General features: G+C 48.4%; 2 protein-coding genes across 4 annotated transcripts in view; one reads left to right on the forward strand and one right to left on the reverse strand.

Annotated features, from left to right (window-relative positions):
* Positions 1-3,646: 3,646 nt before the first annotated feature.
* Positions 3,647-5,178, forward strand: C22H22orf31 (chromosome 22 C22orf31 homolog). The gene is made up of 2 exons (XM_049866955.1): positions 3,647-3,934; positions 4,753-5,178. Exons 1-2 carry the CDS (start codon positions 3,647-3,649, stop codon positions 5,176-5,178), a joined length of 714 nt encoding a protein of 237 aa, XP_049722912.1.
* Positions 5,179-6,302: 1,124 nt separating this feature from the next.
* The window catches only part of ZNRF3 (zinc and ring finger 3), a 175,306-nt gene continuing 158,181 nt past the window's right edge, over positions 6,303-23,427 (reverse strand). For 2 of the 3 annotated variants that reach the window (XM_049866949.1, XM_049866948.1), the window contains exons 3-9: positions 19,817-19,891; positions 19,319-19,450; positions 17,608-17,718; positions 16,231-16,398; positions 14,239-14,341; positions 11,776-13,527; positions 6,303-10,161 (exon numbers count right to left, since the gene is read on the reverse strand). In XM_049866949.1, the coding sequence (XP_049722906.1) occupies positions 10,118-10,161; positions 11,776-13,527; positions 14,239-14,341; positions 16,231-16,398; positions 17,608-17,718; positions 19,319-19,450; positions 19,817-19,891 (2,385 nt within the window). In that variant the 3' untranslated portion in view covers positions 6,303-10,117. The remainder of the gene's footprint in view (positions 10,162-11,775; positions 13,528-14,238; positions 14,342-16,230; positions 16,399-17,607; positions 17,719-19,318; positions 19,451-19,816; positions 19,892-23,427) is intronic. The other variant, XM_049866947.1, reaches the window with a different exon arrangement.

Raw genomic sequence — 23,427 nt, forward strand, 5'->3', positions numbered from 1 at the left:
TTGGTTTCAGGACCCTGGACCAAATAGATTCTTTCCATCTTGACTTTGTAATTCTGAACAACCTTCAATGGAACAATCTCTACTAAAGACTAGCAACTTTTCTTAGGCTTTCCTCAGGTACCCACTTCCCTTTCCATCTAAAAAAGCACGGAATATTCTATGTAATTCCCTTAGCTGAGGGAAACACCTAACAGCTCCTGTAAACGCACTACTTCCGTGAGGTAGATCGAGCTGACAAACATTTTCTAAAGATGTAGCATGAGAAAAGAGATGCCATGATACCCAAGTCAGATCACAATCATTTCCCACCTTCAGGGAGTTCATTGTTTGGCCTCATAAACCAAATGGATGCACATGTAGGACTTGAAATGAAGGTCTAATCAAATGTTAGGTTATGTCACTCAGGCCATGTGCAACAGGGGCTCAAGAAAGGTCCACATGAATGAATTGGCCCCAGTATTAATAATGTTAATAAAAATATTATTTATTGAGCACTTACTATGTGCCAGGAGCCATGCCAAGTGCTTCAAATGCATTGTCACATTTCATCCTCACCACAAACCTGGGAGAAACACTATTACTATGCCCATTTCCCAGATGAGGAAATTAAGGTTCAGAGATATGAATTAACTTGTCCATTGAATGATGGATCTGGGATGCAAACTCAAGCAGAACAATTCCTGAGCCCAGAAAAAGTCTCAAGGATAGGACTAGAGTTGGTCCCAGATGTGGTATGTGGTTGGGCCACCAGATAAGAGGCAGAGCATCATGGTGATGGCTAACAGAGTTGTTAAGAGGAAGGGTGGCGTACACCTTGGTTGAGTCCAGCCTTTACTTGGTTATTAGCTGTGGGTCCTGGAACATGGTTCTTGAGCAATCTGTTCTAAGAAAGGTGAGGGTTACCCATTGGAACAGAGTTAGTTTAAGCGAGTTGCATTGAAGGAAGGGAAGACAGAATTCAATTGGATACGAAGAGTATGTCAGTTGCTTTCCAGGTGAATAGCCCTGGACTAGAAGAAGATTCAAAGCGACCTTTAGAGCCAGAGCCTATCACTTGGTCAGTGAGTAAAAGGCCTAGGAAAGCAGACACAAGTGATGAGTGTCTGGAAAGAGGGGATATGGGAAGGCAAACTCAAGATGGGGAAAGGAAAAAAAACAGAAGGACTACTCCTATTATGCTTTTCTTGCTTTTTCCCTTCTGTCCCTTTGACGCAGAGTAAAGGCAGATGGTAATTTCCAGGTAGGCCAAGAGCCTGGTGCCACCTCTCCAGGATTTGCTGGCTCTGAAAGGATGCCTGTCTGCTCAGTCTCTAGACGTTTGCAAACCCTTCCCAAAGACAAACCCTTTCCACCGCCCTGCTCTAAAGCTGACCTACCTCTTGGGAGGTGAGGCCCGGGCTCACTCCTGAATGGGCCCCATTGTCCTCTGAAGCGTCTGTGGGTCCAGCAGCCGTGGGGCCTAGAGGTGGTGCCACCTCAGCCCAAGGTGCGGTCTGCCTCCAGGCTTTAATTCACTCCAGGGACAACACTACAACATTCAAACAGGCAACACATGCGATTCCAGGAGCTCCTGCCAGAATCAGACTCGGTTTTTCCATCATTTCGATTTCCTCCCCCTCGGGAGACAGCTTCCTTTGGCATTCTGTATATGAAAAATCCAAACCACCAAGAGGACGAGCACCTGATAAGAAGGGAAGCATTGCCCAGGTGTTCCCAGGAAGAGGCCTCTTTGTTCTTGTTTCAAGCTCTTGACACTGTGAACAGCTCTAATTACTGCATTTGCCATGGGATGTAAAATAAAACCACATTCCAGAAACCGTGTAGTCTCCCGGGAAGAGACACACAGGGAGAGGCGCCCAGGGCTGCAGGAACGTGTTCCTTCACTTCTGGTCCCTTACCTTGGCAGATAGTCTGAGAATTTAACAGTACCTTCTTTCTGTATGTGGAGAAGGGCACTTTTGCACGTGTAAGGATGCATCCCACACTACCTGTATCCACAAACCTGGCCTGCACCATTTGACTGTTTCCAAGCATAAGATGCTTCCTGAGAATGGTGTTGCCGTATGCTGTCGAGTCAATTTCAACTCACAGCAACCCTAGAGGACAGAGTAGAAGTGGCTTATAGGTTTCCTAGGCTGGAAATCTTTCTGAGGGCAGATCACTAGTTCTTTCCTCCGGTGAAGCCACTGCTAGGTTCAAGCCACTGACCTTTCGGTTAGCAGCTGAGTGTGTAACTGTTTGTGCCATCAGTGCCCCTTCCTAAGAATGTTAGGATCTTCGAAATCTACCCAAGTTATTTTGGGGTGGGAAATGAGGACTTTAGAAGCCCCTGAGGTGATAACCAAACAAAACTAAACGCATTGCCATCGAGTCAATTCTGACTCATAGCTACCCTATCGGACAGAGTAGAACTGCCCCATAGAGTGTCCAAGGAGCGCCTGGAGGATTTGAACTGCCAACCTTTTGGTTAGCAGCCGTAGCACTTAACCACTGTACTACCAGGGTTTCCTGAGGTGATAAGCAAAGCAAAGTAGAACTTCTTCCAACATAATTTAACTATAAAACCTGATGATGTAACACCCACCCACATCTACATCACAAACCAAAGTGACATCACAAATACTAGGGGTAATGGTTCAAAACTGCCTGCCTGTGAGCCAAAATCTAAACAAACTGCAATTTGCCCATATATGACTAGGCAGAGAAAGACAGGTGACTAGAAATATATATTAAAAAAAGAAACAAATAAATAAAAAAGAGGAAAAAGAAAATACATATTTCTTCCCCCTACTAAGCTAGCTAAAATAAAATTTAAGGCAACTGAAATATGGTAAGGTGATTTTATTTTTTATAGATGACATTTCTTAGAAAGTCAGGTCTCTTTAAATGTGTAGGTCTCTTTAAGTCTGTGATTCTTATCTATTCAAATTGTTTCTCTCCTTCTTGGCTGGTCCCAGGAATTCGAGGCCAGTATCACTTACCTCGTGCTTTTGCCTTTATGGACCCCAGACTGTATTTCCCTGTTTAGCAGCTTTTCTTGGCACATGGCTGTCTGGTTAGAAACTGTATTCAGGGTTTGGCAGGACTGTATCTGCTGTGATTTCTGGGTTGCGGCATGATTGAAGAGTGACTACAACTCTTATGGGAGCCTAGAGTGACACTGTCTCTAACCAATTCCTGCCACCGATTCCCTCATCTTTCTAGCAGATAGGGATTGCTTTCGATTCCTTCCTTACAATGCTCCCTGATCTCCACTTCTCACCTGTATGCTTTGTCCTCCAAAAGCCTGGCTATCACTGTGACCTTATGAAGTTACTATCTTGTCTCTACTGGGTACAAAAGGCTTTGGTGAAGAGGAGAGAGGACATGTAGCAACATTTCTAAGAGCTACGTAGATGTTAATACTTTGCCTCCAAAGTAGGCTTTCTCGTCTGTGATTAAGAACTGGTCTTTTTTACTGCTGTTTTTTTCCCCCTTGTAATTCTAGCACCCAATCTATGTGAGACGAGACTTCAGCATCCCCACCTATGGGCTCCGACAGTCCATCTTGCTCAACACCAGGCTTCAGGACTGCTATGTGGACTCACCAGCTCTCACCAACATATGGACGGCCAGAAAGTGTGCAAGGCAGAATGCCAACGCCCCCATGCCAGGTACCACCTCTTCTTGGGAAGTTGTAAAGGATCCATTAATTGCCGGTTCATTATCCCTGGTGAAGCTTGTACTTAGGCGACAATTGGAGGATAAAAGCTGCCCTATACCACACAAGTTTGAAAAAGCAAAACCCTCGAAGCGATTAAAGCCCAAGGACAACTCAACGATGAAAGCCGCTCAACAGCGCAGGGTCAGAAACTCCATCGGTTCCGAGAGCAAGCAGCCAGCGGGGCAGCTGGGCTCGCCTAGGCTTAAGAGGCCCATAGGAAGCATCAGTGAGGTAGATGCTGGCCAGTGGTGGAGTAAATGGGGTGGGGCGGGGAAAATAAAAGGTAAAGCTAGAGGGGGCACTTAAAGACAAATGCTTGAGATTTATACCAAGAGAAGGGAATCTGGAAGTTAAAGACAAATGGGGAGGGTAGGGTGGCCTGGCACGACACGGTGGAGAAAGCACCAGATTTGGTTTTACTTCTACAGAAGGGTGAAAAGGCTTTCCTAAGTACAGACAAAAAGAACTTGGAGTGAAGGGAAAACAGGATAGAGATGGGAAAGAAAGTTAATTCTATGAACTTCCCTGTGGAAGACTGGTGTCTAGAGGTCTGCTCTGAGTCCAACTCCATCACTCCATGGAGGCCAGCAGAGGTTCAAATCTCAGCCCTGGTTATAACTGAAGATGACCTTGGGTTTGACCTCTTGATTTTTGTGCCTTAATTTTACCATCTATAAAATAGGGGATAATGGCCCTGCCCTCATAGGGCTTTATCAGGATTAAATGAGTTAATACATGCAAACGGCTCTTGAACAGAGTAAATGCTTTGGATCATGCATGGTACAACAGCTGTGCTTACTAACCTTTTAGCTGTGGGGCCTTGGGCAAACCAAATTCAATTTCCTTGCCTTTAAAGCTGTCTTGCCGACCTTATAGGGTTACAGGGAACACATGCTGTGGTATACATGAAGGCACTCAGTAAGACAGAACACGTTAGACAAATGTTGGTTGTTGCTGTAACCAAGACTCTGGGACACAAATCCTAGATAATTATTCTGAGCACCCTTCTCGAGTTTTAGCTTTGACTTCTCTTCTTTCTTCCTGGCTAGAGTAAAGAAAGTTCAAAGGAGAAAAAAGTAACTGTCTGCCAAGATCTTGAGGAAAGTTATGCTGAACATGTGGCCGCCACCCAAGCGCTACCCTGGGACAGTGGGACAGCAGCCTGGAAGGGCCAGGCATTGCTTCCTGAAGTCAGAAAGAGAGAGTTGTCAGAGGACACACTCACCATCCACGGCCTCCCCACAGAGGGTTACCAAGCTCTGTACCATGCTGTGGTTGAGCCAATGCTATGGAATCCCTCAGGGACCCCCAAGAGGTACAGCTTGGAGCTGGGCAAGGCCATTAAACAGAAGCTCTGGGAAGCCCTGTGCAGTCAGGCCACCATCACTGAAGGTGCTCAGAAGGACCAGTTGCTGGGCAGGAAGCAGCCCCATGTCAGTGAGGAGCCTGTGCCAAAAAAAAATGGCCCAAGTTAAAGAGTAAGAAATAGGAACAGGAGCTCATGAGATTAGGATATTCTCTGCTAGATGTCTGAAAAATAAACACCACTTTGTACCTTCCATGTGATCTCAGAGTGCTTTACAAGTTAGTAGCTACCCTTCCCGGGCAACAAGAAAAATGGGTTAGGGATTTTCTCAAGACTGAGGGCCCCTCTCCACTCTCATGATGTTGTTTCTAGGGCTAGTTGCTTGGGGCTTTAGACAATGCCCTCTTCCTACACATGTTCGAGGTTGTCGAGTTGGTTCCAAATCATAGCAGAACGGAACACCGCCCAGTCCTGCAGCATCCTCACAATTGTTGTTAGGCTTGAGGAATCCCTCTCAAATCTTCCAAGTAGGAAAAGGCCTGGCAGATGAAGCTGATGGTTTATGTCTAACCTATGCTGTAACAGAAATACCAAAAGTGGGGTGGCTTTAAAGAACAGAAATTAATTTTCTTACAGTTCAGGAGGCTGTAAGTCCAAATTCAAGCCATCGGCTCTAGGAAAATGTTCTCTCTCTGTCGTCTCTGGGGTAAGATCTTTCAGTTTCTCTAGCCCGGTGTTCATTCTCAGTTCCTTGGTGATCTCCACATGGCATCTATCTTCCCCCCTTTTTTGTGCTCGCTTGTTTCTGTGTCTATGCTGCTCTATCACTCAGACGTGATTAGGTTTAGGACACTAGCTACAACTGACATGGACTCATTAACATAAAGAAAACCCTATTCCCAAATGGGATGACACCACAGGTATAGGGGTTAGGATTCCAACACATTTTTTTTTTGAGGGGGGTACACAATTCCCTTTTTTAAAAAAATGTGGACTGCGAGGCTCTTCTGAGTCATCCACTACCACTTTTTTTCACAGTGTTGAGCAGAAGGCCTAATACCACCTCAAAAAGATAAACTCTCACTACTTTCTAGTGGCTACTCTCCTGAGACACCAGCTTACATCACCCCAAATCACCTGAGAGAAAATTTTATCCATGCTCCTGTGGGCCAGCTGACATTAAAGTCAGGCCTTGCCCCCATACAAACCTCTCCTTTGTAGAGTACTGGTAGACCTTAACCAAAAAGAGCAATGACAACGTATAACACATACTTCATAAAATTGTATTTTTTTTACAGTCATTTGTACAATTTGTTACAAAACCATAGAAGACTACAACTTGTTTTAAATCATTTTTGGTCGGCAAATATGTAAAATCTGTGTGCAATTATCATGTATTTACAGGGCCTCGTGTTAGTCATTTTCAAAGATTATTCCAACAATGTCACACTCTCAACATAAGACATGGCTTAAGATAAATATATTAGTAAATAAATATTCTGAGAACATATTTCCATAAATGAAATGTGCCGCTATACATATACAGAATTTACATAAGTTGTTTTCTAGCCTTTAAAACATTTTTAAAAAAAAATGGTAATGTTGGAGAAAGAGCCCTTAGACCACTTTATTACAAAAGCTTTACAGCAAAGTCTTTACAAAATATCTTTTAAGTGCTATGGGAGAAATTAAAAAAAAAAACAAAAACATTTTAAAATAGTGCCTTGTTAGACCAACACAATAGGAAGCAGTTATATAAAGAACAGAAAAAGGCAGTTCTGTTTTAAAAATAATACTCTCGAGTAGTAATTCTTTTTTAGACCTCATTTTAAAAGCATTCATCCTGCATGAACTTGGAGTAGAGACTAGCAGCACGTAAGGAAGGGACCAAGCAGTGAGGCAGCAGACAGAGCATTATAAAATGGCTTGGGTTTGGAGAAGGGGAAGGAACTCGGAGAGTTCCAGCCAGCTCACTGGAGCCGTGTCTACAAAGAGGTACCTCGTTAGTCAGAACACCCAAATACCCATTTCCATATTGTTCTTCAGTTTCCATGGCTGTCCTATAGGGCTAGGCCATGTCCAACAGCCACACCTCAGCCTGGGAGGTGGGGGTTCTCAGTGGAAAATGTGGTGCTTCCAGTTTCCACAGCTCTATACAGTAAAACCTGTGAAAGCTGGAACCTATGTAAGGTGGAAACCTGTCAGAGAAAGAAGATGCAAATATTTTCCACTAATAAAAGAGTAATAGAAAAGTGGTAAGACCGCACACTGTCAAAGGGAGAAAACTTGCAAGACCCGGAAAAACAAGGCAGTCCTGTCTAGTTCCATCTCTCACAGGTTTCACTGTAACTGCCACAAAGTTGTCATCTCAACTGGAGTCTTACAACTTTGAAGAAGACATTTATTTTGATTTAAAAGGTGAGGCAATAATAGAGTTAGCTGTTATATTCTGGTCGCCTCCCTATCTGATGAGCCGGCACAAATTTAAAAGACAACTGCTGATATTTAAGATATTAAAATTTCATTTTTTCTGGTTACTACCCTATAAACAACAAAAATGAAATGTGCTTCTTTTGCCATCTGCAGTTTTCCCTGTCAAATGAAAAACTGGGCACATTTATTTTAATAAGCCTGGTTGAAGCCACATTCTGTACTCATCCTTCATTGCTTAAAGCTATTGAGGAGAGGTTTTCCGCCAGGGCTAAAGAAAGCCACTTCGGGGGTATGGTTTCAGACAAGGAAGATAATATTCACTCAAAGGCATTAAAAACAAAAAAACAAAGCCACAAACAAAAAAATTCTCAACCATGAGAGGCTGCTTTTTGCAGTTCATGTTAAAAGCCATACCCCTTCCCTAAAACCACGTAATGCAAGCTGTTGTCCTCAGCAGCTGCTACTTCTGGCCCGAGATATAAAGGCGGCTGGATCACATGTCAACAGCTTAGGGCTTCTCACACCCTCGCCAACAGGTGTGCCAGGGCACAGCCCAGAGGGAGCTGCCCCCAGGGGACTGCGCCATGGAGGCTGGAGGCCCAAGTCTAACCACAGCGAGCTTCTTTCTATATGGCAAATGGCTCAATTATTGGATGCTGCAATTTCTTACCATCAGATCCTGGTTAGAATTAAGAAAATTCCTCATCACTAGCTGGGGTTTTTAGGAACAAAGGATTCCTATACAGTTGGTCTGGCTACACAGGTGCTGACTTCACATGAGCCTGACTACAGAGGGATGTCACAGTCACCTGGAAGCCCAGGGTGGTCCCTGTCTCCCCACCCATAGGACCAGGCTGCACCGTTCCCATTCTGTGAATGAGCTTAGGCTGAATGGGCCGCACGCTTTCAGATGGCAACATATCCCTGTTTGAGTGAATGAATACACAGAAGTGACCAGAAGAGTTAGTGAACCTAAGGGCTAATGTGGTCAGTTTTTTCTAAAAACTTTTTTAAAGAATAAAGAATACATTGGACAAAAAAGGATAACAATCCCTGATCTGAAATAGCTTTAAATAGATTCTCTCTCCCTTTTAAAATGGAAACGTCTTTTAAACCACCCCCCCAAAAACAAAACAAACCAAACAAAAAAACACCTGTTGGGTTTTTAAATTCTCCCTCCCCCTTTAAAAAATGCTGGGAAAATACACAAAAACCCATCCTTTGTGTCTAAACTCTCCGATAGTCTCTCTTTCTCTCTCTCTGTCTCCTGGAGAATTGATACATAATAGTGCATTACGTAGACAGAATAGTAGACATTTCCAGGCGAGATGAGGAATTTCAGCCATGACGCAGAGGGCTGAATCACCCTGAAGCGGTGCTTCCGTGGGAAACAGGATGGGGAACGTACCATCCACGCGGAGCTCAGCTCAGTGCAGACCTTGCGGGTCCTGGCGTGTGCCCCCAGGATGCAGCAGCCAAGGGTCCTGGCTGTGCCCCTGCAGACATATGCACACACAGGCTTGCCCCACCTAGGCATCCCCTCCTCTACATGCTGAGCATGTGCCAGTGCGGGCAGAGTTTGTGGAGAGCACCCCCACGCCCCTCCAGATACCAAGGCCACGAAACTACATTCCCCTTGGGTGTTTGCCCCTACACAGCCCATCGAACCATTTCTGCAGCCAGTGGCTGGAAGCCCAACGTATTTTTTGCAAAAGATTCCAAAGTTAGGCTCCTCTTCCCTCAGACCCTGGGGTCAGTCAGACACTTCATACAGAGGACCCCACGCCTGCTGCCCTTACTATGACCTGGTCCCCGACCCAGATCATGACCAGGGACTCTGTCATTTTATTCTGGGTGATGGCCCCAGAGGGCAAACTAAAGAGAGTGGATGGAGTCACCCGTCACCCCAAGGCTTGTAGCAAGGACTGTCCCGGATGCCCTCAGAACTACTCTGGTTCCTTGGATGGGAGCCAGGGCTATGGATCTTCTGCTCTCATTCCAGCTGTTTCCACCCAGGGCCTAAAGGTGCAGGCTGTAGGGACATGGCTTCTGAGAAGTCCTGAACTTTTGTACAGTGGGATTTGCCACGAGAAAGAAAGAGGCAGCATTGCATTGTTCCTCAGAGTTTGTACCCATATCAACTAGCTTTACTTCAAGTTTCTGGTTCATTTTCTAAGGCAGGTGTAGCCCTGAGCTTTTCAAAGGCCTGAGCTCCCTCTGGGGAGACAACAGTATCTACACGTGATGTGGTTCATTTAATGCAGCAGTGAGATTTTTTTTTTTTTCCAGCGAATGTTGGCAGTTAGGGTTCTTTAAAATATATATTTAAATAACTTTACATTTACATATAACATTAAAAAAAAAAAAAAACAATGCAGAGAACTCAATCCCACACACCTTGGAACCCCAAGCACACACACTTTACAAAACAGAGTAACGTGTTATCAAAAGAGGCAAAGGACTCAGAACTTTGTGTCTGTTGGTTTGTTAATGGGGGTGGGGGTGGTTTTGCCACAGGTGGCTCACATTTCGGGTTGAGAAGGAGGGCTCTATTACCACTTTTGTTTGTTTGTCAAAGCTAAAAAAAAAATTTTTTTTTTTTTTTTCTTTTAAGGAAATCAGAGTTTGGAGTCTCTGCACAGTCCCCCATTTCCAGATAGGAGTTCCTCCTCAGCTCAGGCTCCTGTGCTGCTGGCATCTGCTGGGCAAGATCCTGATCCTGGGAGAGAGAGAACAGTCATCAGGGGAGGGAGCCGACACCCATGGGCATCAGGGCACCGGCGGGCTTCAGGCAGCCCCTGTTTACAGGCTGTCTCGGTGAGTGACAGCTCGCAACACTGGCCCCACTGTGTATATGATACAGGGCTGAAGCAGAGCTCCTTTTCTGGGAAGGGCTCATTCTGTGTTAACAGCACAGGTGCCCCATTGGAGAGCTGACCTCCCTCATCTGGATGCACAGAGCCTTCTGGAAGCCACTGGGTAGGACAGAAACAACGCACCAAAGAGTATTAACCAAGCGCCCAGAGTGTGTCAGGCACTGGGAAGAGCAGTGAAGACACTGATATAGCATTTACACATCACAAGAGAAACAAAGTACTTTCAGATTGTGATAACCCAGGAAGTACACAGGATGTGGAGTGACCTCAGAGGGAGGTGGGGAGTTACTTCCGCTGAGATCTGAAGGAGAGCAGGGGGAGAAGGTCTGCAAACTGGTGTGCTGGAGGAACGGGACAGAAGCCAAGGTGGCTACCACAGAGAAACAAGAGGTAGACGGAAGGGCAGACAAGGGCTAGACCACACAGACACCGGTATGGATTTGGGCTTTAAAAATGCTAAAGATAATGGTAAGTCATGGAAGGATTTTCTAGCAGAAAGACATAGAACTTATGTTTCAAAAAAGATTACTCTGGCTCCCACATGGAGAATGGAGTGAAAAAGACAAGACTACCAACAGGAGACCAGTGAGAAGATACCACATTCGTCCTGGGGAGAGGAAATGGGCTGGGCTGAGGGCAGGCAAAGGAGTAGATACAGCTGGGAACTATTTTGGAGGTGGAACTTAACCCAGCGGTACTCAAAGGTGCTAGAATGCACGCTTATTACTGCCTGAGACAAAATGTTTAGAAACATTATAGCAATTTGACAATGTCTGCTGAATCTAATTAAAAAAAAAAAAAAGGGACTTGTATTTTCCATATCTTTAAGTTGGAAACCCTGGTGGCTTAGCGGTTAAGTGCTATGGCTGCTAACCAAAGGGTCGGCAGTTCAAATCTGCCAGGCGTTCCTCGGAAACTCTATGGGGCAGTTCTACTCTGTCCTATAGGGTCGCTATGAGTCGGAATCGACTCGACGGCACCGGGTTGGGTTGTTAAGTTTTGTTTTTCTGGCAATTTCTTTTCATTGTATTTTGCAAAAAGTATCAGTCCATGATGGACTGGGGAATAAACAAGTAAACACCATCCTTTGCAGACAGATGGAGGACCCCTGACTTGGAGGCAGCAGTCAGTGTGAGGGGCAGGGCAGGGTCAGGGATGGTGCCTGGGTTTTTGGCCTGAGCATCTGGGTGGAGAGACTTGGAAAAGGAGAGGAGGGCGCTGAGAGTGCTGTTGGACATGGCAGGCTGAGATGCTTGGGAGGCACTGAAGGGGCGATCATGGAAGCAGATGGCTGCTGGGGCTGGCCTCAGGAGGGCTGGGTGGAGGAGCACATGGGGAAGTCCTTAGGTACGGACAGTCCTTACAGCCAAGGGCACAAATGGAATCACTTAGGAAATGACCACACAGAGAAGAACCCCATGGAAACATCTACTTTGTCACCTGTCACCTGCTCTCACCTGCAGCCTCAGCGGCCATGGTGTCAGACTCCTGAGTGTCCTGGAGGGCACTGGGGAAGCTGGCCCTGGAGGCACCATTCTCCTCTGGAGGGTAACCCGGCCGCAGCAGCACCCCCACTGGGCAGCCCAGAGCCCACTCTCCTTCCTGGGCCACACCCAGGCCCTGGTGGGGCTGGGGGGTATCCAGGCCTGGTGTCCCACCCCAGAGGCTGCAGACCTGGGTCCCTTGGCAGTCTGCGGGCAGGCCCAAGTCACAGTCCACATCCTCTGGGATGATGGGGATGCGCTGGCTCAGGTCCCGGGCCCCTGGGTGGCAGCTGGGTGGGGGCTCCTCAGCGAGCATGTACTGCACGCTCACGGAGTAGTCCTCTGTGTAGCAGCTGCCGCCCCCTCCGCTGCCGTGGGCCACCTGCTTCTCTTCATAGAAGCAGCAGGGCAGGCCCTCATACTTCACCCCATCTGTCCTGGGCAAATGGTCTGGGTGAAGGCCGTGCAGGCCCTGGGGGCCTCCCGGTGGTGGTTCCCCGACTGGAGGGCCACAGCCCTCACAGAGGGGGGTACCCAGGAACAAGGTGCTGCCGTCAGCCGCACCTGTGCTGGGCTCCAGTGCAGAGGGCGGGGGCTCGCAGCAGCAGGCACACGTGAGCCCTTCCCGGCCCCCCTGCCAGGTCCTCCTGAGGTCCAGGACGGCCCCAGGAGAAGCCTCGAGCCCCCCTTCTGAGGTAGAGCTATTGGGCCCCCTGTGCTCCAGGGAGGAGTTGCTGCTGTAGTTCATCTCCAGGCTGCAGGTGGACAGCTGGTCCCCCGAGGGAGAGGCAGGGCCAAGCCAATGCTCTCCCAGGCCAGCACCACGACTGTGCGTGGCCAGGAGCTCCTCAGGCAGCGGGGAGCCCTCGAGGTGCACAGCTGGCCCCCGGCCCGAGCCACCTGCATCGCTGGTGCGACAGGGGCTCCGGCTGCGGTAGATGAAGGGGTCGTAGTCGCTGCTAAGGGAGCTGCGGAACGTGGAACAGCTCCCGTACACGCCCTGGTTGCTGACCTCAGTGCAGTCCACCATGGAGTCGCTGGAGGAGCAGTGGCACTGGCCAGAGCTGCTGCTGCTGCTACTGCTGCTGTCACTGCCCGGGCAGTCGGCCAGGTAGCCGCTGCACACTGAGCGGTGGCCATGGTAGCAGCTGAAGCTGGACGTGCTGCCGCTCTCCAGGTGGGAGGGTGGGGCCATGTGCACCACAGTGGGGAAAAGCAGACTGCCACTGCCGCTCGGTGGGAAGGCACGGGACAGGACCCGGGGAGCCAGGCTGGGTGGGGGCTGCACCTCCTGTTCCGGGTAGCTGAGGCCCTGGAAGTAGTAGTGTTGGTACATGGTCTCGTACTGGGAGAAGCAAGCTGCCTTGGAGAAGCTGCGGCCACTGAACTTGGGCCTGCGGAAGGGGTGGGCTGGTGAGTAGGCCCGGTGCTCCAGGCCACAGCGGTGGGTGGCCAGGGTGTGGTCCAGGTGGAGGGGCGGGTAGCCATGGATGTAGGCAGGGGTCTGTGGTGAATACAGGCCCTGTTCCCCGTGCCGCTCCATGGTCAGTAGCGTGACGGGGTTCCCGTGGGAGTCCATGCTCGTCCTGGTAGGGTAGGCTGGGATTGCATTGGTCCTGTGCACACGGCCGGGGTAATGGACTGGCAAGATGACCCGCTGCTGCTGCCGGCTGCGTGAGAGGTTGCTGGTCTCTACACACACGGCACTTGGGTTTCCCTTTTGTTCTGGGGAGAGGAAACGAAGTAAGCAGGGCTAAGCACACTGGTGTCAGGGATCAGAGGGACAAATAAAGGCAAAGACTGAAGCAACAGGCTTGGTTACATGCCAAGGTGTCCAGTCTCAAGACCCTGCCTGTTCTAATCTGTCACCAGATCGTGCTGGCTAAGGCTGACTCGCTTCCCCACGTAAGAAGAGGTCACTCTTGTCGGGGCACATCTCCCACCTCCCCACTCCTCTGTACCCGGGAGTTCAAAGAGAGCAACAACAGTATACAGATGAGGGCCACTGTTCCTCTTAAAAAATAGCTACCTGCAGTGACGCTGTGCCTCCGTCTAGTAACATGATGATACAGAAGCAGCGTCACATGCCTGCCATGTCACACTCCTCGTTCTGTGGCCCTGGGAATGGCTTCGTGGGGCCAGGGATGGGCACGCATCATTACTGCTGCTCCCACTAAAGACTATGGGCCTCAGGCCCTGCGAGGTCAAGTGCCCAAGATCAGGAAGCGGGCTCATGTGCAAGCCAAAACTCCAACTCAGGGAAATTCTTAAGGCCCAACTCTCCTAAAGCTTGTGTGGCCAGCCTCCAAGAGTCTGGTCTCCATGTCTGTAAGTCTAGATGGCAACGCAGTGGTGGCTTCACTTGTGAGCCTACAGTGTGTGTCATACTCTTGCTAGGCACTCAGCAGACCGGACGCTTCAGTACCCGACCATTACCTATGATGTTGTGCCGACAGTGGGGGCAGGTGTGGTGCTGCAGCAGCCACGGGTCCACGCACTTCTTGTGGAACCGGTGAGTACAGGGGATAACCCGCAGCTCCTGGGAAGGGAGAGGACACAGCCTGAAACGAGGGCACAGGCCAGAGGGCAGCTCTGCCTTTGGCCCCATATGTACTCTCTCCTGTGGAGCCTGGAGTGGACTGAGGGGCCCTGGTCAGCTTGTCACTGCCCAGGGGCACCCTTCCCCAGTCTTTGGGTGTTTCCTGTTCCCCACGTCCAACTAGGTCAGCTCAGTTCCCTGGAGGCAGGCCCACAGATGGGCTCTAGTGAGCAGAAATTTGTCCATCAGCCAGCCCCAAGCACAACCCTCAATTTTAAGGAAGGGGGAGCATATGGAAGCAAGTTCCTTTCCTGTAGCTAGAGGAGGGCACTCATTACTTCCTCTGTAGAGATGCCGCCACACAGGAGAAAGCCAAAGTCTGCGGTTAGTGAGAAGGGGGGCCTGGGGCTGTGGAGAAAGGACTAGCTACATCCTAAGACCTTCTACATCTCTGGGATGGCGGCTGCCTCCAGGTACCCTAAACGTGGATGAGTAGAAAGGAAGATGCTCAGGCCTCGTAAGTGACAGAGGTGGGGCGTTAAAGGGGCAAAGCTCTCCTGTTCTACCCCTTCACTGAACGCTGAACGCTCAGCCCAGAGACGTGTGGTTTCTAACAAAAGCAGCCTATCTGGAGAGGAGGGGATGGTTTGCTGAGGCAGAAGCAACTCTGGAGCTCCTGAGCCCAAATACCCTCCAAATGGGCTAGTGTCACTTTGGTTTTCATTCTCTGGACCAGTGTAGCACAGTAACATTCAAACAAATTCCTAATGCCAGGCCTGAGAGTGGGCCAAGAGGTCTCCCCGGGTTTTCTCATGTAACCTTTGTGATCACCTGGAGTGCAGGTCAGTCTCAGGCCCATGTCACAAGTGCAGTCACAGAGAATGAACTCACTTGCTCATAAGCACAAAGCTAGAACCTGCCCTGGGCCAGGATTAGAACCTGCATCCATGCAAGACTCCCTTATCCTGAAACCAAATCCAAAACATCAGTTGCCATCGAGTCGATTCTGATGCGTGGTGATCCCATGTGTTTCAGAGTAGAGGTGTGCTCCATAGGGTTTTCCTGACTGTGACCTTTCAGAAGTAGGTCACCAGGCATTTCTTCCAAGGCAACACTGGATGCATTCAAACTGCCAACCTTTTGGTTAGTAGCTGAGTACTTAACTGTTTATACCACCGAGGGACTACTCCATTATTCTAAAGCTAGTTTTCATCCAATAGTCCATACAGCGATGGAACTTTTTCATCAAAGGGCTATCAAAATGCCTGCAACTAATTCTCAAAAATTCACTCGCCTCTATCTAGAGAGAAACAGAGTAAGCAAGCGTGGCAACTAACACAACTGGTGATTCTGGGTGACCGACAGATCATTCATTGTATGATTCCTGTAACTTTTCTGAAGGTTTGAAAACGTCAAAATAAAACGCCAGAAAAAAAAAAAACGGGATATCAAACCCCTTGCCTCTTAGTAAGTAAAAATACCAAATGTTCCACAAAGCTTTGTAGGAGAGGTTTATATCAAAATAGTCAAGTCTCAGAGCTTTCAGACGATTGATTCTAAAACAAAGTCAACATGTGTGAATGTTCTCAAGACCACACAGTTTCTCGGGCCTACCATGTATTTCTGATCAGCTTCCATGGAGCACAGTTCTCCTCTGACACACAGGGTGGCCATGGGTGGGAACTGCCTGGACTGCAATTGGTTTCTGGTATCTGAAATCACTACTGTTCTAGCTGGGTCCTTGGGCGAGTCTCTCTCTGCATTGTGGCAACCCCCTTCCAGTGGGAAATACTGGTTAAAATGTCTCTGGGCACCTCCTAGAGACCTGGGTGCCTTTGCTGACCTGTCCATCTCACCCCCACCCAGGACGGCCCTGCCTCAGCTGTTACCTCTCCGTCGATATACTTTTCTAGGCAGATGGCACAGTCAGACGTGGAGCTGCTGCTGAGTGTGTCCAGGGCCCCACAGCTCCCCTCCCGGCGCCCCTTGCTCTTGGAGTTGAACTTTCTGGTTTCCATCTTCTCCAGGGCCTGCACAGCCAGCCTGTTCATGGAATTCTGCAAGGCAGAATGTGGCCGGTATCAGGGTCTGGTTGTCACCCTCACGGACATGGCACTATGTGTACTGGGACAGCAAACACCAATTTCTATCAGGCCAGAAGAGACTTTTGAAAAAATCATGAAACATTCAGACTGCCACAAGCACACTGGCAAAGGTCAGCTTCAACAACCAGCCCTGCTGCCCCTCAATTCTGTAAGACCCTGAGTTATTCACCAAATGTATGTCAAGGGTTCCTCCTCTTTACGCTGAAGGAAGTTGTGAGGATACATGAGATAATGCATGTGAGTGCTTTGTTGCCATTAGCTGTCGCTGGGTCAAAGTGTTGGGATTCATAAGGTTCACACTGGCTGATTTTCACAAGTAGGTCACCAGGCTTTTCTTCCTCGTCTGTCTTGGCCTGGAAGCCCCACTGAAAGCTGCTCAATATCATAGCAACACATAAGCCTCCACCGACAGACGGATGGTGGCTGTGCTTGAAAAGTGCTGGCTGGAAACGAAACCCGGGTCTACTGCACGGAAGGTGAGTATGAGTGCTTAGCTCCTGGCAGATGGGTTGCTCTCAATGCCAGGCACTGTCCTGTTAGTGGCCACTTGACCCTCGTGGGAGCCCAGAGAGTCTCCTTTCCTGGGACTGCCTGCCACGTCCACCATCTCTCTCCTGAGACACCACACTGCTACCCGTTTGAGACTCAAGCTTCCTGCTTATCCGCTCACCACCCCATCCCCAAAGCTTTCCTTCCTACCAGCACATAAGCACGTGCCCGCTGGAGCACAAAAGGCGCTGCTCTGTTCCTCAAGAAGCACCTGGGCAGCTTGATAAATGCAGATTCCAACTCAGTTGACCCGGGCCTGAGACTCTGCATTTCTATCATGCTCCCAGGTGATGCTGAAGCAACAGCGCTCTGGGGCTCCACATTCACAGGTAGGCATTTCTTGGGACAAACTCTCTGGCTGGAAACACCCCTGGTACTTAACGCTTCTAGGAAAACCCCTTCTAGAGCACAGGAGGCATGGTGCTGAAAGCTCTGCTCTTATTTTTCTCCATCTTGGCTGTTTTTAGGCCCTAGGAACAGGCTCTGGAACCCAGCACCCATGGCCGTCAGGCTCAAATACAGAGCCATCAAATACTAGGCAGACGGGAGTCCCGCTTTCACCAGCAACGGGGCCATAGGAAGCAGCCTTCACAGGCTGTGCTGAGATGTTACCTGACTGCGCCGCTGCTTCAGCTTAATTTTGACAAGAAGGATCAGGCAAACCAAGGAGACCACGACAAAGAAAGCCAGGAAAATCCCCATATCGAAGTATTCGGTGGGTTGCTACAACAGAACACAGACACAATTAGTCACGCCTCTCTTCAGCCTAGTGATCAGGTACAAAAGCACTAGGTAGGAAGGATGGGTGATCGGGCGGCTACTGCCCCTTGGTTTGCTGGGAACACCTGGGATTCTGCTAACAGGCACATGGTGTACTGTCTAGGCCCAGGTAGTACCCTGCGATGTGGCCAGGGGAGGCCTGTAGCCGTCTCAGCCAGGCCTCCCAACAGACAAGCGAATTTTGTTCATAAAGGCCGGTTCCCTATGGAAGAGCACAAAACACGCTACAACCGGTAAGAAAGGCCCTTCCAAATAAACACAAATATCGCATTTATAGGACAAAGGAGTGAGTGCCGTGTTTTGAGGGAACAGTGATTACTAGCCATATAATTAATGGTTTACAACAACTCAGAAAATTGTATGCTGCTTTTCTACAAATACTAGCTTCCACTACAATGACTCATATTTACCAAAGCGCTCTTTTTTCCTTTAAGAAGAAGCCAACAAGTCAGTTCTCCTGTAAACCCCCTTGAGTTTTAGGTCTTACCTTTTCCTCATGGCACACTGCTTCCTAAAACCTTCACGTCACCTCACTTAGGACATGTATTTAGCCGAAAGAACAGTGATTTACTAACTGAATGCTGTATGTTTCCAGATATTTTGTGCACGTGCAAGAATCATTCTCAGTGTGAGTATTCCAGTTTTTTGTGAGGAGGAAATAAAGCTTACATGGGGCACCTGCACCAGGTTCCCAGAATCCTTCAGCCCGAGGTTTGGGCAAAAGATGCCAGCCAAAAGTTCTTGACCAACAGTCCCTTCAACACACTCAAAAGAAGCTGAAACTGTATTCATTAACCGCTGAAACTGTATTCATTAACCACCTGGAGGTCATGAAATTCAATTCCAATTGAAAGCTAACTTTTCCAGACCCCAATGTAAGTTGAGGGATTTCCATGAGATAATTTTCCTCCAGGAAGAAGGGAGTACAGGCCTTTTTCTCTAGGCTAGGCCATGTGGAAGAGGGACATGGGGAAGCTGAAGGCCTGGGTATTCTAACCCTTCAATCCTCCTTCAGTTTGCCTTTCAGACTAGGGAGACAAGATGGAAGACAAAGAGGGATGAGAGGTCACCAGAGGGAATCCCAGGGGGAAGAAACCAGAGACATCCAGCACTACTTATCTATTTCTGGTTGTTGGTGTCGGGTGCCCTGGAGTCCATTCCAACTCATGGTGACCTCATGTGACAAAGAATTGCCCCAGAGGGTTTTCTAGACTGTAATCTTTACGGGAGCAGATTGCCAGGTCTTTCTCCCATGGAGCGGCTGGGTGGGTTTGAACCACCAACCTTTCAGTTAGCAGTCAAGCGTTTAACGGTTGTGCCACCAGGGCTCCTCTATTTCTAGTAGTACTTTTTAAATCCCCTAGAAAGGAATACGGATGAAATTTCTTCCCAGCCTCCAGCCCTATAGCTGCTTGAAACTTGCAGGAACCTGGGGTACACTGGCGCTCCAGACAGAAATCGCAATCACAAAGCCCAAAGGAAACAAAGGCGCTGGCAGCGGCAGAAAAGGGGCTAGGCCTGGCCGGCCAGCGCTGAGGCTCACTCGAGGAGGGCGGTGCTGAATCCTTGCCCGAGCCACTTTCTGCTTGTTGACGATGTTCATGAGCTTGATGGCATCTGCGCCCTTCACATACACCACTGGTCTCTTGAGCGGGTCTTCTGAGCCCTGGTTTAGCTGAGGCAGAAGACAGGGCTCTGGTTAGAAGACACACTTAACTTTAAAAACAGGAGAGAGTAAGAAAGGATGGAGGAAAAGAACGCTAAACACCCAGCTGGAAATCTTCAAATTCTTTAGGCATCATAACCTCGGAGATGCGTGAAGGGCAAGGCCATGGAGCAGACTGGGGATGGTGCTTGTTTCAGAATGGACTGGGCAGGCTGAAGGCACACCCTGGCTTTAACCTCCTCTCAGTATGCCCCCTTGGCTCAAATGTGGAAATTTAACTTCAGCAGACAAGTGCAAAGGCCCCACAATGGGTGTCACACAAGGGTGACACCTCGCCTGGGTAGAGTGCAGTATGGGGGGGCCTGAGGAGTTTACCTGGTCGATAGCTTCTGGGTTTTCAGATACATCGAAGATGACTGCAGTGGCTCCCCGCTGTACTGCTCGTTTGGCCTGGCAGAGTGAAACAGAGCAGTTGGAATGTTTTGTTACCTATATATTTACCACAATTTAAAAAAAAAAAAAAGCAGTTGGCACTTCGGTCTTCTACCTTCCCAAAGCTGGCCCTCGAAACCAGACCCACCTACGTTCAAGAGCAAGGTCTGACAGTTATCCACTTATGTGACTTTAGCCAAATGACCTGACCTTTGGAAGCCTCAACTTTGCCCATCTGTAAAAAAGGGGACAATGTCACCTACCTCATATGGTTATCCTGAGGATCAAAAGACTTGGAATAAGTGAAAATAAGTAATTGGGTACTCAATAAACTCTCTCTCCCTCTCCAGGCCAAACATCAAAAACAAACTACAAATAAACAACCTATCCAGTCAGCAGAGAGGTATTAGTTTCAGTGTGTTCTGCTATGAACACAGAGCCAGTGGCCACCAAAGCAAATACCTTTCGTCCCTCTCTTGGGGCTCTGCCCACGCTGCAGTTAGAAAAGTGCAGTGAGTATTTCTGAATGAAATCTCAAAGTGGTCAATTTTAATAACTGACACAAGCTGAAGACCTCTGGAGACCTCGTTAGGGGCGAAAGCTATTGAGAAGTAATTGTAAATGGAGATTTAGCGCCGCTGGCTGCCAAACCTGGCTGCACATCAAAAACCACTTGGGAAGTTTTTAAAGCAGATTTCCTGGCTCCGACCACAGAGACTGATCCAGCAGGTCTGGAGTAAGGCCCAGGAAAGTGTGTTCTTAAAGGGTTCTGAGGGATTCTGATGACTCAACAACTTGGGGAACTATCGATCAGAGAGCTCAGATTAGAATGTTTTAGGAACAAATGAGAAGTGGATGAGATTATTTTTTGGGAGGGAAAGGGCTCCTTTTTATCCCAATGAGCCTTCTAATTTTATGTCCTGCTAAATGGAAGCATAAGACACAAGACACATGACAATCCCAGCCTTTGGGAGGCCGTTATCTTGTTAGGGAAGTAAGACACAGAAACCAACCTTCTATAAAATGAGCAAATGACCGCTACTGCTCAGAGGTCAAGGATGTCACTATGGCCCAGGGTGACTGAGAAAGGGTAAAATCAGAATTTCTTCCAGTGGAGTAATTGCTCCACATCGACTCAGCATAAGAAAACAACTTTGAACTAAATGCGACTAGGTCAATGGCTTCACCAGCCCACCAGAGGGCAGTCTTATCCCGTAACTTCTACAATAAGCCAATTCCAGTAGGTCGTACTGAACAAGCAGGACCGAAAAGTGAAATCTGCAAGGTCCTCAGCAGTTTAACAACCTTCGGCACTCTGGGTGCTGTGCCCAGAAGGTGTCTTTGTCCTACAGGGGACTCTTCCTCGTTGAACTGAGATTCGATGTATTTCAAGTTCCCTCTTCAGTTGCCCACCCCACCCCATTTCCCACCAGAATGCTGCCCTGAGTCTAGGGTGAATCCTGGGAGCTATCCCTGGCTCTGCCATGACAAGCTGGCAACAGTGGGCAAGACACTGATTCCCTTTCAGCATCAGCTTCAGTTTCCCTACAGGTAAGAGATGGAGGAGGGAGTCTAGGTCATTATGACTAGGACCCCTTCTGGTCTTGACCCCTCAATTGAGAAGCAGGGGACGGTCCAGAGTGATCCAGAAAGAGACCAGCAATGGCCCTGTAGTCCCCTCCAGCCAGAGACACCATGGGTGGCAGAGGTGAGTAACAGTAAAGCCAAGGTAGGCTCACTTTCCTCCACAAAGCTCTTCAGGGGAACAGCCCCTTAGCCTGAGGCCACAAGCTCGAGGACCTCAGAGTTAAGAGTAGGTGCTGTGTCTTCTGCGCAGGTGTATCCCAGGGTTTTCACAAATTCTTTCCCTGCATGTAGAAGAGCCCTGAAAATGAGGGAGATAATCAACAGGACCTCTCGTTCCTTTATTTGGCTTTCATTTCACCATCAAGCACATCCAACAGCCCCCAAGGGGAATGTCTGCTCAGATCGGTCTTGATTGGGAGCACCTGCCCCTCCCCGCTTTGATGCTGGCACACCTGGAGCGTCTCATGGCTGTGGGATGAAAGACCTGGGCTAGTGCAATCCCTTCCCAGACTGCCTCGGGCGTCCCAGGGCAGCCGTTCAACCACACCACTGCCTCACACACTTGGAATTCCCAAGGATTTAGAGGTTCCAGTTAAAGGGCATAACCCACTCTGGACAGGCACAAAATAAATTTTTTTAAAACAAAATCTACGAAGACTGACCGGTCTCCTGGTTTCCACACTGCACAGAAGTGATCAAGAATAAACCAAAAAAAAAACCAAACCCGTTCCCTTCGATTCCGACTCATTGTGACGCTGTAACCCATTGCCCTCCAGGTGATTTTTATAGGACAGACTAAAACTGCCCTGTAGGGTTTCCAAGGCTGCAATCTTTACAGAAGTTGGCTTCCACGTCTTTTTCCCCTGAAGCACCTCGTGGGTTCGAACCACCAACTTTCCGATTACAGCTGAGTGCTTAGAACTGCGCCACCAGGCCTCTTACATCAAGAATAAGCTGCTTAAACCAGGTTTGCGGCTCGAGCTCAGACAACTTAACCAGGCTAACACACAGGATCCAGTGCAAATGTTTGGTTTGAGAAATGCTAATTCTCCCCATTGATTTAATTTAAAAACTACAGTTAATGGAAGTGACTATTAAAATAAGCTTGTGTTTCCTGCACATGACAGGACTGGGCAGGAGGGGGGTCAACCAGGAATTCTGCTGGAAACTGGCCTGTCAGGAGCTGGCTCGGGGTTGAAAATAGCCACAAATAATTCCCTTTTAGAAAATGACATGTTTATTGTACTGTTCCCAAAGCAAATAAAAAAAACAGAACATCACTGGGCCACACTTTGCCCCTCGTCCCACATTTTCGGTTTAAAAATTGATGAGGCATATTCCTGCCTGAACCAGTCTTCATATCATTCCTCGCTTTATCTAGTCAAGCTTGGGCCGGAATATTATTTCAAAACAAATCTAAACCATAGTTGGGAGATTACCAGTCTTGTGACCTCCAAAAACCCTATCTTTATAACATCAAATACTCAACTTCCAGAATTTTCAAGATAAGGTTGCTTCAAAGGGGGAGAAAGATACAACCTAGATGAAGGTCACAGGGAAACTGGGCTACAGTTAGGGGGCAGTCACCTCTGAACTGGAGAGGAAAAGCACTGGAAGGGTTTGAGCAGCAGAACACAGGTGGGAGGCCTTGCCAAGGCCTTCCAGAAGAATCCAAAGCTATTTTCACATCCTTTACCACCTTCACTGCTTTGATCCTCACTCAAGCTGGGCAGTCAGCACCAGTCTGCAGGTGACCAGGAGCCCAGCAGGAGAATGCTGAGTAAAAGGTTGTCACAGTCCTTCATTTGCATTCCCAGGCTGCAGGACCTGATACTAGACAGTGCTCATAGTCACTGTGATAACTGTCAAAAATGAGAACACCTGCACATTTACAAAAACATTTTGCAAGGTATTTTCAATTGCCTCATATCCATGTGAGAGCTGGACAATGAATAAGGAAGACCGAA

The sequence above is a fragment of the Elephas maximus genome, chromosome 22 (assembly GCF_024166365.1).
Source record: "Elephas maximus indicus isolate mEleMax1 chromosome 22, mEleMax1 primary haplotype, whole genome shotgun sequence".
Classification (NCBI taxonomy): domain Eukaryota; kingdom Metazoa; phylum Chordata; class Mammalia; order Proboscidea; family Elephantidae; genus Elephas; species Elephas maximus.